The sequence below is a fragment of the Vidua macroura genome, chromosome 20 (genome assembly GCF_024509145.1).
Source record: "Vidua macroura isolate BioBank_ID:100142 chromosome 20, ASM2450914v1, whole genome shotgun sequence".
In the NCBI taxonomy this organism is placed as follows: domain Eukaryota; kingdom Metazoa; phylum Chordata; class Aves; order Passeriformes; family Viduidae; genus Vidua; species Vidua macroura.
Window position 1 is genome coordinate 4,481,063 of NC_071590.1, and position 19,380 is coordinate 4,500,442.

At 40.3% G+C, this 19,380-nt stretch overlaps 1 protein-coding gene across 1 annotated transcript in view; it reads right to left on the minus strand.

Moving 5' to 3' along the window:
- The window catches only part of RABEP1 (rabaptin, RAB GTPase binding effector protein 1), a 47,586-nt gene that overhangs the window by 4,846 nt on the left and 23,360 nt on the right, over positions 1–19,380 (minus strand). Inside the window, exons 5-17 of the mRNA XM_053995528.1 lie at positions 15,159–15,272; positions 13,633–13,768; positions 12,670–12,848; positions 11,602–11,727; positions 8,977–9,444; positions 7,255–7,359; positions 6,455–6,571; positions 5,151–5,249; positions 3,605–3,745; positions 2,761–2,950; positions 2,418–2,473; positions 1,875–1,973; positions 958–1,074 (exon numbers count right to left, since the gene is read on the minus strand). Coding sequence (XP_053851503.1) covers positions 958–1,074; positions 1,875–1,973; positions 2,418–2,473; positions 2,761–2,950; positions 3,605–3,745; positions 5,151–5,249; positions 6,455–6,571; positions 7,255–7,359; positions 8,977–9,444; positions 11,602–11,727; positions 12,670–12,848; positions 13,633–13,768; positions 15,159–15,272 — 1,947 coding nt within the window. The remainder of the gene's footprint in view (positions 1–957; positions 1,075–1,874; positions 1,974–2,417; positions 2,474–2,760; positions 2,951–3,604; positions 3,746–5,150; positions 5,250–6,454; positions 6,572–7,254; positions 7,360–8,976; positions 9,445–11,601; positions 11,728–12,669; positions 12,849–13,632; positions 13,769–15,158; positions 15,273–19,380) is intronic.

Below are 19,380 nucleotides of genomic sequence, written 5' to 3' on the forward strand. Positions count from 1 at the left end.
GCAACTTCCCTAGGCAGGACAATTCAATAGTCTCCTTTGTCCTACCAACTCCTCCAGACACAGAGCCAGAGAGGACAGATCTCTATTGTCCATGCAGCTAAACTGTGTCTAGTAAACAAATCTCCCACATTCTGGTGTTAATTTTCCAAGTAAACCTGAATGCTTGACTCAGAAAATGTGTAGTTTGAATTCTACTGGATGTCACTGAGAGCCTGGCCAAGGACTTCAAAGAGATGGGGCTGAAATTCATCACCATCTCTGTGAGCAAAGCTGGAACATACAGGGGGTGCAAACTCTGGAAACAGACCCTGAAGGTGAGCCCAGTCCAGCCTGGCTTCCCCACGACACTGACAGTCCCTCTGCACACAAACTGCAGCAGAGAACAGCCTGACAAACCAGGATCAGCCTCAGGGACACCCCTGACAAAACTCCTCCCCTCAGCCACCTCTTGGCATCTCACATCAACCACAGGTTCCATGTGGTGGAGGAAATACAAGGGTAACAACAGAGACAATAGCAAGGACAAGACTTTTAGAATGTATAAACAGAAAGCAGTAACTGTAACACTAAGCACCATTTCTTATCTTCAGATCAAGCAGTAGCAGTTCCTTACTTAGTCCTCAAATATTTGCATCTGAATGATTTGCTACAAAAATATCACATTGGAAGCATCAGGAGATGGACAAGGGAAAACACAGGTCTGGAAGAGTCATCATCTTTGGCCCTGCAGAGTTTCTTTTAGTACAATAACTGAAAGCTGGCTGAAAATCAGAAATCCCAACAGCTTTAATAATAATATCACAGTAGGAATACCTGATCAGTTTATTATGCTAACAAATTTTAAAATAGATCATAAATGCCAACATAAGAAAATTTACAACTGCTATTTCCTATTTTACTCAGCTCTGGAGAAATAATGAAACTAAAGTAGCCCTTACACATTGATTGGACTCTTACCTGAAGTGTCTGAGAAAGCTTTACAAAGTCTCTCTGCACTTGCTCACTGACATCTAATTCAGTCTGCAACCGCTGGGCTTTGTTCTTCTCTTCAAACACCAGCTGCTCAAGGTTGGCCTGAGGAGGAAAAGGTTCTTTTGCTTGAACTGAATAAAAATCAGCAGCTTGTATATACTGATTAAAGTGTGATACCAGAGGAAAGCAGCACAGCATTCACAGGGCCCTGGCAACAAACTAAACCAGTCTTTCCACACCTCAGTTTTCCAAAGTGCAAAATCAGGAGCTAATACCCATTAACAGGTGCCAAGAGACTGGTTAAAGCATGGAAAAGCCCAGAGTCCTTTAACAGCACCATGAGCAGGGATTTCAAAATACAAAGGCAGAGTTCTGGGTTTTGGTGCATTAAGTTCATGGTTAGGGCAGTAATTTGCTGCTGGCAATGGAACTGTCTTGCTGTCTGAGCTTTAGTCAGAGAAGTGTTGGGGAAAAGGGCATAAAAAACCAAAACCACAACAAGAGAGGGCAGAGAGTGAGTGCTCAGATCACAATTAATTCACCTGAGTGCTGAAGTAGAGCCCCTTCCGACAGCAACTACAAAAACCATTTCTTCAAAAGCATCAAAGCATCCAAGCCAAGGCTTGGTTATCAGGACACTCCTCAGGAATGTTCCTGAGCCTTCACTTGGGAGGGCAACCCAAGGGATGCTCAGGTCAGCAGCAATTCAGAACCACCAGTGAAATCCCAGTGAAAACAGGGGTGAGGATTTAAACCACATCCAGAGGACATTATTGCCCTGCCAGTTTCTTACCAACATTCAAAAGCTTCTTTTTTTCTTTCTTAGGTTGTGCCACATTCTCTGACACAGCTGCTCATCACAAAAGATGCAGATACACTTCACATCCAGACATCATAGCTACCTTTGCTGCAGTCTCCTTCTTCAGCTGTTCTTCTAGAGCACTCTTTGCCTCCTGCAGACTCTCCAGCTGCTGCAGGTTTTCCTGTGAAGAACTTTCCAACTGTATAATAATAATATTAAAAAAAATTAACTAAACTTCATAACATTTCCATCTCCCACAATCCCTCCATAAGGAAGTCTAAGTATCTTTCAGATACTTAGGGGACTCAGGGACTCAGAAACACACCTGAATCATCTCTTCTAGGGGCAGAGAAAACACCTGAATAACATCACTTTCTCACCATTTATTTACTTTTGGAGCTGGAGAGAAATGTCCAAACCTGACATTTAGGCCAGTGTAAGGTAGTCTAGTATTAGTTAGCAGTTAGTTAATCCAATATTTAGGTCACAGATTAATAAAACAGATCAAACACCTTTTAAGGAACAGAACTATGAATGTGTCCTACTCCTACACTGGCATCAAAACAGAAAAAAGAAAAAAACCCTTTATTAAAAAACCCCACACCACCAAACCCAAAAATTCCACAGTGAAGGAGCTTCTTACCTGCTCCTTTTCTGCTTTTATTCTTTCCAGTTCAGCTTTTAAACTGGAAATGGAAGCTGAAAAACAAGAATATTAAAACTTAAATGCAAGAAACACACGAAATTGTTCATACCCTGTTTACTTCTGTTAATATTTAAAGGAGAATTAAGCTCGTGTAACATCAAAGGTACCTCAAAAGCAAACAAATAATTGCACTTTTGTTTTCAGCTGCAAAGATTTGGTGTCTCTGCTTTCAAAAGTGCACAGTATTTAGAATTCAGGTAAGCCTACTGTAAAATCAAGTCTTTGTGCATCTTAATAATTTCTTATATTCCTGTTCTGAGACCATTTAATCTCTGCTCACCTATTTCCTCTTTGCAATTCTCTATTTCCAGCTGTAGAGTTTCTTCTATGTTTTCTTTCAAATATTGTTCAGCTTGGATCTGTTCTTTCAAGAACAGGATCTCTGCCTTCAGCTTCTCCTCGAGGTGATCTGCTGCTGTCCTCACACTGATGATGTCCTCCCGGTACTTGAGGATCAGCTCCCGCAGCTCCTGGATCAAGGATTAGCAGAGATGTGCATTTGTGCCACACCCAGCACTGGGGTATCTGCACAAGGACAAAGCTGGCTGCCCCTGACATCCCAGGATTTAATTCATGCTCCCAGCAAGGGATTACAGCCACAGTCTGCTTGGCCACGGGAAATTAAAACGTGGCAAACGTCCCCATGGGTTTATGATGCTCCCCCTGCCTTTCAGCCCCACCAAATCTTTTAGGCTGAAAGGAAAGGAGTGGCCATGAAAGGGATGATAAGGCTTATTATTATTCAAGGCTTTGGATTATCACTGGTCTTAAGTGGACAGAAGTGACTGACTTCGCTTGAATTACTGAATCAATAGAGTGGGGCTCTGCTGACTGAACACTTGTGTGCCCAGTTGGAAAATGCAGCTTGAACTGGGCCAAACCCACACTCCAGTGACCACAGAGCAGCTGTCAGGCCACAGTTAGCTGGTTTTACAATCCATCCAACACCCTGAAGCAGCCATGGCACAGGGGGACCACTGGCTGGCTTTGTCCATCACAGACTTCCAGGGTTAAAATTCCAATTACTGTTTGTGCTATTTGAGACAGCTTTTTGATAAAGAATAATACTCCATTGAGATCAAGTCACAAGCACTGTTGGTGTTAATGATTTAAAAATGTTTTACCTCTGCTGCTTCTGGTAGAATGAAATCTTCTGCCTGCTGTAAGGACACATGCAAGCTGTGTTTTCCTTGAAGACTTTCATTATCTTTTTGCAGTCTCACCAACTCTTCTGAAACCTGCTCCCTTGACTGTGTCAGGACAGCCTACAATGCAAAGAAAAGCATAAATTCACACTTAGGGTCATACTCAGATGTCTTCTGCCCATTTACTACCACTACTTTCAGAAGTCTGGTGAATTGATATTCTTTGTAAAGAAGAGAAACAAAATGATGCTGTGGATCACCACCAGCAGTTCCCTCTTGCCTGGCCTATGCACCAAAAATAAAGACAAGGCCAACTTTAAGGGTCCAGGCAGAGAAGAGGAAGCAACTGATAAACAAAATACAGCTTTGTTCAGTGTCCCACTTTCCTCTTGTGTTTATCCATTAGCTGGCTGTGCTCATGGAGGGGAAGGAGGGTGGGGAATCACAGGTGCTTTCAGGAGATGGCAGGGATGTTTATTAACACCACCTCAGCACTCAGCTGTAAGAGCAGGTTATCCAAAAACCTGAAATATTCACCCTGAGAGTTTCCATGGTGGGTGTCTGCCTCCCACTGTCCTCCCAAGAGAGCACCAGAACAGCTGATCCCACGGAAAGGAAAAGGATGAAGAGAACACGGCTTTGCTTGCATTACAAAAGAAACAAATTCCAGGAGAGTTTTCCAAGAGGAATGGAAATGGGGAACTTGAGCAATGGCAGGAGCTGTGTTACAGGGGGCAGAAGGAGAAGCTGACTCAGATCAACACATTTTCTGAATCTCCTGCACATCCAACAGATGTGTTCTTATGCAGAGCATCTCTGCCAGCAATGTCCTGATGTGCTGCACATAATCCCTGACCCCAAAAATGCAATGCTGGGGTTCATGAGGATGAATTCTCTTGGTCCCCCACAAATGCTGTGCCAGGGAGGAAAAAAGAAGAAACTTGATTCTGATATAGAAAGGACTGAATTGCTCTAAGGAAGTCAAAGTTAGTTCTTGAACATGAGGACCTCTTCCTATTCTCTGGCTTAATTCCAACAAGATGCTCAAAAATAGTTTTAAAAAATTAGGCTTCCATACATACCTCTCCCTGGGTGTTAGGGCTGCTATTTTAAGTCTGACTTGCAACAACACTGATCATTCATCTCTAAAACCTGAGAAAATATTCACTAATGATGGTTCTTGTGATGAATCCTAAAAAAAGAGTCTTGAGAAAATCTACTGTCTTCAGATTTGAGGTGAAGTTGAGATAGCAAAGGGACATGGAATTAGACAATGAACAAGGGGAAAAGAAGCTGGCCAGTGATCTCCCTGCTCCTGAATGTGCAGGAACACAAACAGCAGCACAGAATGACACAAACTGTTCCAGCCCCAGCACCTGCCACCAGAGCTCACTTCCCTTTGCAAGAGAAGATGCTCAGCCCTCTCCAGCCAACCCTGGCAGACAAAGCCTTTTACAGACACACTGAGCTCCCAGGCTCAGAGAAACAGGGCTGGCCATGGATCTCTGGAATTAACCTGTCTTACCATTTGCTCCTGGACACTTCTCTTGGCTTGCAGAAATGCCTGCTGCAGCTCACTGAGGAAATTCTCTGACTTCTGACATTTGGCCATGAGCAAGGAGATCTTAAAGAAAGAAAACAGACAGATACGTAAGATATAAAGCATGGAACAGATTCTGAAAAAGAAGTAAGTTCTCTTGCCTGTTATTACTACTAATAGGTACTTTGAACTTTCAAACTAAGCCACTGAAGTTTATGGTAATTCTTCACTCAATCAATCAGGAAAGCAGCTCCAGGCAGTAAGGACGGCTGTTGTGTTTCTGCACCAACAATATTTTTATATTCTATTTACCAAACTCTGAATCAACAGCTAATTCTAATAAAATTTACATGTAAGCTACTTTGGAAACACTGCAGGGAAACTGAAGACCTTTTTTCTAAGTTTTCAGCATTTTTTGAATTTTTGTACCTTTCTATGAAAGTACTTTCAAAAACTTTACAAGTCATTCCACAACAACACATGTAAGATTAATCATTATTTAATTAACAGCACCCTGGTACAGCCAGAAGAACATATAAACATGTTTCTGTTGTCTAAGCTGGACTTTGTCTAATGACTTTCTTTAGTAAGAAAAAATACTGGGTGGAGATAAAGTTCCAGCCCAAGTGAAGTAAATTCAGTATCTGGTACACAGCATCTACCTACTATTGCAAGCTTTAATAGGCCAAAGATGATGACTTTTTTCCTTCTTTTTATTTTTAACTATGTCTACCACCTCTTATATTTGGCTTCATTGTTCCAGAAGAATTAGGTACATATCTCAGACTGAAAAATCTTTCCAATGGGCTATTATTTTAAAGGAGTTCAGTGCCTATTTTGGCCCTGCTAATGCCTGCTCAGTTCCTCATTACTGCATTCTTCACCACAAGTCCATTAACTGGGTGTCAAATGCTGATAAGAGCAGGTGGTGGAACAGAACCACTCTTCTAGCAACGAAGCTGTGCCCAGAGCACAGGGCTCTGCTTGCATGTTTGGGTGATTTCAGACACAGGTCATTCCAAAACTCAAACTCCTACTGCCACCCTGTAATAGATTTCATGATTAGAGATGATATTTTAAGGCCAAATTTGGGTAACACAATATTAGAGACACAATAGATTTATCTAGAAACTGTGACAGCCTCAGGTGGAGGATAACTAACCCTAGAAATTCTCATTTGTGTTGCCTCTACAGCCAGTAGCCCATCCATATCTAAAAAAACACAAGTTCTTGTTACATACTTTTGAACATTTCATCGTTCCTGGATCTCAATTACCAAATCCTTGTACCTGATTAGAGGAGTCTTCAGCACTTTGTTTCATGTAATCCTCCAATTCCTGTTTATCTTTCATTGTCTTTTCCAGCTGGTCATTAGCTTGCCTCAGCATCACCTGCAGCTTTTTCACCTGTGTTGTCACAACAAAATGAATTCATTTTCCATTCTCTTGAGGAGCATTTATTCCCTGAAGCCCTTCACTCCTCAAAACAACAACATAAAATCCCTCAAAAATCCTATGAAACCCAGAAATTCCCTTGCTGATGAAACGGGCTCCAGCACAGATTATCCCTCTAAGGAAACATGGGACATCAAACTGCACTGGACCATGGCCATGCAATGACTTCAATCACTTATTTCAAAGCAGAATGTGATTCATGCCTTCCACACCCATCTGAAAATTGTTTTTTGGTATATGGCAGGAACCAAATATCCTCCAAGACTTGAAAGTCATTTTATGCTGCTAGGACGAGGTCCTTTTCTGTTAACGGATCTTACAGTATCAAGGATAATAGAATTTAATGCATGACAAGCATTTTAAAATATAAATTATTAAAGATACTGACTTCAGCATGGCATAATACTTTTTATAGAACACTACCTTTACTGCATAGTGTTATAGCATCAAATAAAGGGGTTCTTCAAGGTGAATCCCTAAGAAATACATACATGATCACACATGAATAACAAATCAAGTTATGTCAAGTTATCCAGTATGTTGATATTGGTCAATTAAAACCAATGAATAAAACAGCACCCTTAGTAGTTCAAAAAGCTGCAAAAGCCTGGCTAAAGCAATGAGAGAATTCCCACCTGGTCTCTGGTCTCAGCCTCCTGGATCTGGATCCCTTGCAACTGCTTCTCATAATTGGAGCACATGTCACAGCGCCTGCCCAGCTTGTTCCCTGCATTCTGCACCTGCAGAACACAGAGTCAGCACCTGCCATGAGGCAGGGAAGTCTCCAGGGAATGCAGAATGCTACACACACTCAGGTGTCTTGTGTGGCCACAAAGCATTGCAGACAAAAGACAGTGGCAGAATCATGTAATGGCAGGATTGAGTTGCTCTACAAGTGAAGGATAACTCAAATCAGCTGTGGGATATCAGCTTTTCCTGCCATGGTCCCCACCATTAGCACAAAAAGCCATGACACAAAGAGCTCATCAAGTCACTGTTGTGTTCTTCTGACAAACAGAAACCAAACAGGAGAGAAGAAAGTAACAGTGTTGGGAGGGCAGCAGGGAAACCAAGAGTAAACCTGCTGTCATGCTGGAACTGCAATGGTTTTGGCCAAAGGGACAAATGGAAGTTTAATGACAGTTCCAGCTGCAGGTCAAGTTTGAGCTGAATCTGTGTTTGTATTTGCTGCTCCATGTCCAACCCACAGCAAGAGGCATTCACGCCCCAGTGTGTGCTCCTGCCTCCAAAACATGTGGGAAGCTGCATTTCTGTTCTGGATTCTGAGACAGGGTTGAAGTAAAGTGTCATCAAAATGCCAACAGGGCAAGGGAACACTCAAGAGTAAGGATTTAACTCAGCTCTGAGCTCAGGATGCTGTGATTTCTCCAGATATAGCAGATCAGTAGGAAAACAACAACAACAAAACAACTTTACAATAGGTTTGGAGAGACCTCCTAAGCAATGATTTGCACTAAATTAAATTTCAACAAATTGAGAAAAAAATCAGTAGTTCTTCATTTCATCTGTCCTTCATCTGGCCTTTTCTCCTTCACTACATTTTTTTTTACTCCCATCTTGTCTCCCTTTTCACCCAGTATGGATGATTATCTCCCCCCACCTTTTCTTCCCCCTAAAGTGTTGCTCCTTGGCCTCTCTTCCTCTGAAAGAAAAACCACAGGAAACCCCAAATACTCCACTTTTCAGCAAGAAACCAAATAGAAGCTTTGAACTGGCATCATATAAAGCTGCTGAAAAACCGACAGGCAGAACACCCAGAAGCGACAATTTCCTTGGTCATCCACAGTGCAACTGGCCCAGGGGTCAGTCTAATCTGCTGCTTGTTGTTCTCAGAAATGGGTCTCTGATGATCAAAGTCCCCAACAATGTCCTGTGGTACTTTGAGCCTTGGGCACAGTGTGGCTGTTCATTTCCAAAGTGCCCCCTGTGCACAGCCCTCAGCAAACACCCCCAGCACACAGAGCAGTACCCCCAGCTCTGCTGCTTCTGCTCCTCTCTGCCTTCTCCTACTCATCCCCAGCTCCACTTACATGCCTTCCCCAACTTCCCATTTTCTCAATTTCTTTAAGTTCTCCCACCTTTTTTCCCCCTCTCAGACAATACTGAGTTCCACAGCCACCTCTGCCAGACCCTCCTCAAAATCCAAAGCATCTTGTGTTTAGTAAAGCTGTCTGTCCCAGGAGCAGGGCCAGCTCATACACCTTACACTGGATGTGTTTTACCTACACAAGCATCCCAAGAGGGGAGGGTGAAGAGCTGCCCTGGATGTGACCTCTTCCTTTCCCCCCTGGCTCTGGGCAGAGCCGAGGAGGCAGGACCAGGGCAGGAGGACTCACCTCCTTCTGCAGCAGGTTCCACTCTGTCTCACTGACCAGGCGGTACCCGCTGGGGGACACATAAGCACTTTCCACACCCTGGGTGACACTGGAGAGCAGGGAAGCAGTCTCTTCTTGCTCTGGTGTCATTGCTTTGATTGCTTTTTCCTGATCTTTGGTCAACATGAACCCGCTCGGCATTTGCAGGGATCCAAGGGAAGCCGTATCAAAGTTCTCAGACACTGAATCTGCTCCAACAAGTGGTCCAAAATCTGACTCATCCAGGTTCCCAGCAGATTTTGCTTTGTTGTTGTACCCTAAAGCTTTGGACTGTAAGGATCCAGATGTGCCCAGACTGTCTGTTGACTGTGCTCTCCTAAGTCCATCTTTAAACATATCAGTGTCTGGTTTATTGAAGGATTCGCCAGAGGAAAGAAGCAAGTCTGCATCCAGGGAATGGACTGAGCCATGGGTGCTATTCACATGCACCTGGAATTGAAAATCAAGGAATAAAAAAAATATTTACTCCTTTTCAGTGGTACAGAAGGAATGCTGGACACTAATTACAAGGCATGGCAAAGGCAAGTTTAAATTTCTTTGGCAAGAACATGTGGTCTCTAAGTTTAAGGTCACAGAGGAAGGGACAGAGAACTGAAATGAACCAGCTAGAATTCAAAAACAAATAAAACAAGTTTAAAAAGTCTTCTGTTAACAAAGTGCTTCTGTAAGACTACCTTCCTGCCAGACAAGCAAGGACACAGTCACCTTCCATCTTCCAATATTTAAGGCAAGATGCTTCCCCTGAAGAGATGTACTTGCAACAACCCCTCTACAACCATAATCTACACAAGAGAAGGCAGATACTCCACTTCCAAAAGGAAATCCAAAAGTTTTTCATAAAAGAAAACACTATGCATTAACACAAAAATAAACAGAGAAAAATATACTTAAAATCTACTCTATACCAACAAGTATATGTGGTTCTTCTATTTTTCTCTTCTGCCTTGACTGTCTGACAAAACACCAAAATATTTCCTTCACAGGATTATTTGTACATAAAATAAAAAGAAAAGGGAAAAGGCTAGGCTTAGACCCAAAGGTATCCTGGGGAATGCCAGCACCAAAAGCCACATAATTTGTCCTGTGATGTGTATCAGGCACATGGAGCCTCATGATCTATTTTTGGTTTTTGTAGCACTGAAAAGAGAGCAGTAATGCTTTATTTAAAAAGCACATGACTGCTTTCAAAATACCTTCCAAAATATTATGTACTTCTGCTTTGCTATTAGACACATAAGGAAGTAACACTGGAACCAGTCTCTTGAGAAAAATTATCATTTCTGAAATAGGTCCAGAAACCATCAGGCTGCTAGCACTTCATATAAGTGCTTGTATCCTATAATATATATCTATCTATAATGTACTACTGTTTTATGACTGTTGTAAATGCCTTGTTTTAATCATTTTTAGGTGTTTTATATTTGCATGTATATATACAAGTTCATAATAAAAAAGTCAAGGGAATACAGACTTACATAAGACTTGCATTTTCAGGCTACAGCTGTTCTGTGATAACCAAAATAATATTAACAAATCAAATGTTTGTATTGCAAACTGCCCAAGAAAGAGGATCTTAGGAGTTATAATATAACATGCTGTAAGAACTGATGAATAATATGACTGATTACAACATGTAAAACATATTCTGAACAGGTCATAAATAACAACACCAAACACATATACAAACCCAAACCACTCTGAAAATTATGCCCCTTCTCAAAATACAAATTTCCCATTATACACAAATCTTAGAAGCAAAGAAGTGTTGTGAATTATGGACTAAAGAATATGCTATCATATGAGATTAAAGGAAACATCAGAAAATAAATTTTTTATTCCTCACCAATGTGCCTCATTTGCATATCTGGACATGGAAGATACAAACAGTATTTGAAACAGAAAGTGACTGCAGCCTAAAAGGTAGAACTAGATCTCAGCTACACTTAGCTCTCATGATTCTGAACATTTTTCTTCATTCTGAACTGTTACAAATCCTTGATAAAAGTAAAGGAATTACTTCAGAATACATATATTAAAGTATATACTTTTTTCCTCTTCAAAAATGATAAAAAACTAGGCAAAACACTGGCTCACTCTGAAAATTCTCAAGTCTCTTGAAGGTTAAATAAGCTCCTATAGCACAAAAACTTCGTGGGCTTTTATTAATTTTTCCTTCATTTGACTCACAAAACCAAAATGGACCCTGAAAAATGATAAGTACAGAATTCAACAATTTGGTTAGCAAAGTAGCTACAACACTCTTGCTAAATGTTCAGATATAATTGGCTTAATCCTGAACATTTAGGTGTGTTAGAATGTGCTTAGAAATCCCAGGAGAATCTACCAGCAGTTAACCTCCAGAATGCAAAATGTAAATTACCATTTTTAATGGCACCTCTCAGGATGGTGCACTATTGTCTTCCAATCCTAATTAGGATTTATAGATTCAACTGCAACTCCGAGGATTTTTTATTGCCTAATAAGATTAGAAGCTACAGAGAATAGAAGGATGTAACTTTGCATTTGTATTTGCAATGAACACCCAGAGGAATGCCCAAGTACAAGTGAAAGATTCAATTGTTTTACCTCTTCATTAGAGAGCTGGGTAAGGGTTTCTTCAGGGGCCAGAGAACATGAAGCCTTTGTTTCATCATCTGAATCTTTCTGCTTCTCTTCCTTTCTCTTGCTGAGCCTTTGCTGATCATCTTCTTCCTAAAAATCAGTGGTCAATAGAGCATACACAGAAAATGGGATTCAATTTTGCCATAATAGTCATGACATCAGCTTTCATGATAAACTAAGCTACAAAGAAGACACTGAAAAGGATTCTTTTGGTTGAAACCCAGTGGTTTTCACATAAATATTCTTTTAGTTAATAAGTATAGTGTTCATTTCACAAGGCACCCAAACTGACTGAAGTAAGAACTTTGCACATTTAGAGGCTGATTCATGTTCTAGAATGATTTTATTCAAAAAGCATATTACCTAGTTTAAAATTCTAATTATAAAGATTAGCAAGTAACAAAACTAGCTGGTACATTGGCTATTGTATAGACTATAAATATATAACATATCCACACCCCTAAAATACCCATTAACAGCCATTACACAAGCATGAACATTAAAAAAAAAAGTGAAACAGGAAGTACCTTGATCACTAAATGATGGAATACAAGGAACCAAGAAAAAACCCTAATAGATTACTAAGTCATAAGTATGTACAATCACTTGTGTAAGTTAATTTAAAATTAAAGTCTTAATTTATGCCTAGGATATGTACTAGAAGGCTGCAAAAACCTAGAAAGAAGTGAAAGTTGCTGACATCCTTAACTCGGACGTTTTGCATCACAGATTACTATTTCTTCCTCCAAGATTAACTTCCGGATATTCTTAAATTTTCATTTAACTATGGGCAACATTAGAGTTTGTATATACACCACTATTAAAATACTTGTCCAAATAACTGCCAGCTGTCACTCAAAGGGGAGATTTCAGTTAAAACTGTCAGTTCTCATTTTCTGAGCTATTACCACACTTGCACACATGTGATTTCCACACCTGTTACACCACAGTAAGCCTACAGTATTACCAAAAAAAAAAAAAAAAAAAAAAAAAAAAAAAAAGAAAGAAAAAAAGCAAAAAAAAAAAGGTAACCTGATCCTTTTTTTTCAGCTCTTCCACCTGCCGGAGCTGCTCTGAGGTGAGCACAATTTCCATCCTCTGCATGTCCCTCATCAGCAGCCTCTGGGACTCCAGGAACTGGTCATTGGCTTTCTGCCACGTGTGTTTCAGCTGGTTGTGCTGCTGCCTCTCTTGCTCTAGGAGATGGCAAACTATGCAAGCAGAGAAAATATTCTTCTGAACCACAAGTATTTAAATATCTTTTCCAAAGAGAAGCATTTTCAGGAATAAAAGTAATTATTGGTCTAATCAAGAACAGTCAGGCTTTGTTCAACAACTATTTAGGTTAATAATGTCTTATTTCAAATACCATTTTCTTCGTTTCCAAACCTGGCTCATGATTAGGGATATGTTACTGACAGTTCAAGATTTCCCAGTGAGAAGACTAAAGCCTCAGCTTCATTTATTAATTCTAACAGTTTTGGGTTTTTTTTTTTTTAGTGCTGGGTTCAGAAAACTGTCTTCTACACCCCTATTTACTTCAGCAGCAGGTTCTGGTTTCCACTCCTCTGCAGTGACCCTGGGCTGTGGTGCCCTACAGGGACACTTCCAAACTCACTCTAGCACTCAGCACTGCCACACCTCAGGGAGCCAGGTCTATACATTATGGAAATAGTGCTCATAATTATGCACAAATACAATACACACCTAAAATCACTTCAGCAAGAATGAAGCTTGCAATGCTTAAAGAACTTAGCAGACATTCAACAACAAGCCTTGAGGGAATCAATGGCTCTGTTGTTTTTCTGTCATAAGGGAATTCCACATTCAATTCCTCTGCAAACATTTTATGGCATTTCACATTTAAAAGTCCTGCTTTCCTCTCCCTGTTTCTTTTAATCAAGTTCAAGTAAGAAATGATAAAAGAATTCACAGCTCCACTGGGTTTTGCAACCTCAGTGGAAGAGAGTCAAAGGACTATTGTTAGGTAGGTACCTTCATGCAGCTCCTTCCTCAACTTCTCTGCATCTTCTTGCAGGACTGATTTTTGTGTGTTGAGAACAGCCACGTACATCTCCAAGTCTGTCCTACATGACTTCTCAGCTTCTAAATAATGGTTCAGTTCTTTAACCTGAATAAAAGGAAAGAAATAACCAGCTCAGTGGGGGAACACTCTCAGACATTTCCTTCTTGTTAGAAGCCATAGTGCTGCCTGTTCAGGTAATGTACAGGTGCTGAAGGACCAGTTTATTTGCAGAAATCACAAATATTCAACTACCAGTGTGTAAGCAGTGCTTGTATTTACTTGTGAATGAGTTACTCATTAAAATTCTAAGTCAAACCTCTCAGTGTATCACAGTTATAGCAGCTGGATCACAGCAGCACCAGCAGCATTGAGCACAGAGATGGTAAAAAGAGAAGTATCTCAGGAAAGCAGACAGTGAAGGGATCACTTCACTGTGAAGTAATCAGTGCTGATAGCCAGGATCTAAATAGCTGATAAATGCTGATAAGCCAAGAACTCCTTAGTTCAAAACAGAGTAATCAGTGTAGTCAGAAAAAAATGACTGAGGCAAGCTTGAAATAAGCCTAAGAACAGAGAAAACTTGGGGACAGACAAGAAAAGAAACTTTCCAATGCATGAAAGACTGTTGCAAAAAGGAAGAAAATCTATCAGCAAAAAGCAATTATATGATGAAATACTGAAGAAATATATTTGGATTTTCTTCTTCTTGTTTGTTGTTTTGTTTTTTTTTTTTTAATAGCAGAGCTAACAAAGAACTGAAATGAGTGTCCTGCAGATCTTCAGTCAGAACCTTATAAGACAGGGTTACATAAACATCTGTCAGACATGATGCTTGGAGAAATGGATTCTGTCTTGGAACAAGGAGCAAATTGAATGATTTCTTTATGGCACTATTCAGTTTTATGGTTTGCTGAGTCAGAAATCACAGGAGGTTTTATCTTAGAGAAAACCAAAGCCTTCAGGCAATTCCTAACTGGCTGCAGAGAGCTGCTGTTCATCTTTCTCAGCACAGCACGGGACACGCCGACGCCAAGCCAGGATTCAGGACAGCCTTGGGCTGTGACTGCCACTGATGGTGGGGACAGCTTTCCTGCCCCAGGACACCAACCCTTCCATCTGCTGCCCTTTAAGCCTTTCAAATGGGAAGGTCTGACTTCGTGGCTCCAAGTGTGCCAATAACCCAGAGGCCAGGTGGCTGGAAGAAGTGCAAAGTAGATATTTTTCTAGAGCTTTTTCTATTATTAGTAGACCTGGAGCTGTGCAATTTATTCTAAACCCAGATCCCACACACACAGTGCAACTCTCAAAACAAAGAGATGCAAAAATGTATTTAGGCCAAACATGATATTTGAGCTACAGGAGACAAGAAGGGCATGAAGAGTTTCCCTGTTGTTCCCAATACAGCCTTTTTCTCTCTTATAAAATTTGACATGTCTACATCAAACTAGCACACTGCAAGACATACATCAGGATCCAGTTAAGAGCTCCACCTCACCTCTGATGCTGCTTTTATTTTTTCTTCAGCTTCTGCCAGTTTCTCCTTTAGGGCTGCAATCTCTTTCTCCATGGGCATCACAACTGAGCGCAGCTTCTCGGCATCTTCCTGAGCCTGAAGTTAAGACAATAAATTGCAATGCATCATCAGAATTTTCACACCAGTTCCCATTACTGGAGACATTTGGAGAAAATCTCTACATCAACAAAAAAAGCTGACCAAACTTCCACTTTCAGTGCTCATCTTACTGCTATTTATTTAGTTCAGCAGCCATCTCTGTGACAATGGGCTGATATTACTGCATTCACAGAAGGTAACTAAATTTTAATCTATGTATGGGTTAAGCCACAAGTATCTGTTTTAAAAGAGAATTTTAGCAAATCTATCCCTCTTGATGCCTGAAAGAAAATGTATGGATCAAGAATTTAAAACAATGTGCACTTTTCCTTTATTGAAGGCCTAACTGTCCCACAACCTGCTGCCACATAGTACATATGAAAAAAACCCAAAGGAAGTGCATGATGAGGTACTGATCATGCAGTTACTTACAAAATAGTTAAAAGCAAATGGAGCTGCACAGTAATGCCCAGTGTAGCTCAGTTCTCTTTTAGAAGATAATTTTTCAACTTTACATTACTACTGATGCAGCATCAGGATTTGGTGTTATTGTACTGAATATTTCAAACTATATATAGACAATTTATCCCATGATTTCCTTCAAAAAGTACTTCTGAGAAGATCAAAGAGCAGCAGAATTAGAGGACTGTTTCAAGGAAAGGGGAAAAAAAGGGAAAGACAGGTAAAAATAGCAAGAATTAAAATGAGAAATAGCATTCAGGGTTCAAAACCAGAACTGCATATTAATGTGTGGCCCTGACATCCCCATTTCTTAAATGCTCTGCCTTTCCTTCAGGGATGCACTACAGACTCTCCAAGTGAAAGGAGCAGCTCCCACAGACTCCCCAGGAGCCAGCAGAACACTCAAATACTCTCTCTGCAGTAAAACTCTCCAAGGCACAGAGAATTCCAGCATTCTAATTTGGGCTGGCTTTGTGCATGAGGCTCAGAAAGCTCAGCTGTTCTCTGTCTTCTACTGGAAGAACTCAGCAGGGGAGAGAGGGCAGGGAACTGTGCCTCAAAGCTGGAGTTTCAAAAGATGACACCTTTCATAACCTCATCAGCAAAGACAGGCAGTAAATGATAACACTCATGTCTGGTTTTGAAACTAGACTAGAATGCAGGTTTTAGAGGTTACTCATTTGACTTTCAGTTCCTGGTGAGCTTATTGACAACTGTAATCTGAGCAAGACTTTCAGGAAGAGAAATAGAAAATATTTTTAGCCACTGAAGTTTTCTAACTTAAAATTAATAGACAAAATGTTATTGCAATACTTGTCAATTATATAAGCACTACAATTTTAAAGCTTTGCAGAAAAATCTGAACACAACACTAAAACAAATTTCTTTACGTTTAATTTATTTCTGCTACATTTTGTCACTGCTGGAGTACCAATAAAAGCTGTGAGTAAAGCAAGGGATGTCACTTGGCAGTGAATCCAATACCAGGGACATGTGACTGTCATATACACCCAGACCCTGGTGCTTGCAGCCAGCAACTCAACAGTCACATTTTTCAAACAAATGGGAGCAGGAGTTCCACTTCAGGCATTGCTTTATATTTCATTTATCATATCAGTTCTATTCATTTAATAGAATGAATAGAACATTCTTTTCTAATTATTCAGGATAATTGCAGCAATATTTCACTGCCAGCCTGGTTTCACATGGCTCACTGCAGAATACAGAGCAACAAATGTGCCTGTGTTGGAACCAAGCAGTTCAGAGAAACAGTCAGAAAGTTCTCTGAAAGCAAAACCAGACTGTGAACAACTGGAAAGACAAAACTGTATCCCAATCCACATACAGAAAAATTACTCCAGCTTTTACTGCTTGGTAAACAGAGCCGAAGTTTGACATTGTGGTTGCAACATATTGTAAGGATCCCTATTAAAGGTCAGTGTGATCTTGAGCTAAACACTCCCAACAGCCTCCCTCTGCTAACAAAAGGAGTGCTGGGCCCTGGGTCTGCTTTTGGACATAAAGCAGAATTACTGAGACTCCAAAATCGAGGTTAAAGCTCCACTCAACCTTTTAATAAAATGAGAATATCTATCTGTTGTGTTGAAAAATGCTACTTAAAGATACTGTCACACGTGGCAAGAGGTGCCACAGCCCCAAATTTCCTGTGCTAAGAGGTGTTATTCAGACTCTTCCAGAGGTGTGATCCTTAAAATGTTTATTTCCTTTTAACGTTTTATTAAACTTAACTTGGCTATCAACAGCCACAGTTTTACACATGATCAGCTCATCTTTACTCATTCCTTAACCAAAAACCAAGCACCCAAACCACTTCTGCCCTAGCCAAACCTGCCTCCCCCAGCACGGGGGATATAGAACACACTGAGGGACCTGGAGAACACAGCAGCAAAATGACTCCATGGAGAGATAATGCTAAAAATGAGTCCAAGTCATTTTCAGAGGAACAAACATCTGACTGGAGAAATCCCAAGTAACATTATACCTCAGCTTGTTCTTTAAAAATGAGACAAGTGGAAAACACACAGACACAATTTGAAGATTTTTCTTTAAAGCAGGAATAAACCATTTAAAAGTCCACTAAATTTATCCCATTGCTCTTCACCATTACCAACAAAAATAGCTTACTGTATATCACATTTTATGGCCAACTCAGTCACAGAAATCTGATTACTCTTCCCTTCCAATTTCCCCTCTCCTGATTAATAAGCACAATTCCTTACAGGAGCCTTGTACTTTCCTGCTCTCTCTGTACACAAAATACCTGCTCTGCAGACTTCTGTTACTCAGAATTTGACACAACTGTGCTAAGAAGAATATTTATATTCATCACAGCTCCAACAGCAAAACAGATCCTCTCCTGAACAGAAAATGAGCTCTCACTTAAAAAAAAAAAAAAAGCCAAGTAATATTTTGCCAGTGGCCAAAGTTGGGCACAACTCATCCCCATGCAGTCATGGTCCAGAGTCAGCTCAGACATTCCCCAGCAGGGAAGTACATGCTGCTGTGGTAGATTGCTTTTAGCTGCTGTGAAGACAAAACACCCCAGACCTATCTGGTACTACAACCCAACAGGAAAACAGATTTTTATAAATCACTGGTAAGTTTTCTGAAAGATTAATCACTAGGTGAGCATGTTAATCATTACGTCAAGGTATCCACCTTTTCTGAGTTGGGAAGGGAGATTAAGAAGACAAAGTTACAAGGTTTTCTTAGAAAATGATTTCTTAGAAATCATTGCTTTATGATACAAAATCACAGAACAGACAAATTCTCTACAGAAAGTAGCAATTTGCAACCTGAAATGTATTTACATGGAGAAGCAAAACAGCTGCTTCCAAACAAGAGCATGTGTTCCACCAAACAAGCTCTTTCTGAAAAAAGAACATATAAAGATGCAGTAAAAGCATTGCTGGCTGCAAATGCCATTTTGCATGAGGAATTGATCACAAGTCTTCAAATAACACATCCCAAGTGATCAAGAAAGTTCCTCTTTTCACACTGGCTGCTGACACATGAATATTCATTATTTTGCTGCCCAAGCAAACCTTTTTCTGGGCTTGGGATTGCTTGTTTGTTTTTAGGTAAAATTGAATGTCCTTTTCCTAATTTTGATCTAATTCTTAGTCTCCTTGACAAAAAACCTCACAGGTTTAATAATAACAAAGAAGATTAAAACCTCATGCAAAGCAGTTTAAGCAATTATTTCAAGCTGCACTCTGAAAACCAGATTTCCCCCTCCCCCTCCTATTACATAAGATACATGTTCCTCTGCTTTACAGACCTAGAAAGCTTTCCAAGCTCCTATTACCAGAGATTAATAAACTGATCACCTTTTCCTTTAGGGATATTTAATTCCCTTTTAAAGGACTATACTTGAAAATGCTATTTATCTGCTATGCTAAACTTCTCTAATAAACCACTGAGTTTAGGTGAGCTGTGCTGCCATGTCAGCAGCTTGCAATTTCAACTTACACAATCAGTAACTACAGATTAAAAATATGAATCAGTTGAGAGAGATTGAAAGTTCTCTGAAAGTGCTTATTGGCAGTTAGTTGGGAGTGCAATGCCAGGACTTTTACACTGTGAACTCTGCATCTTCTGGGTTGTTTCTACAAGCCTCACT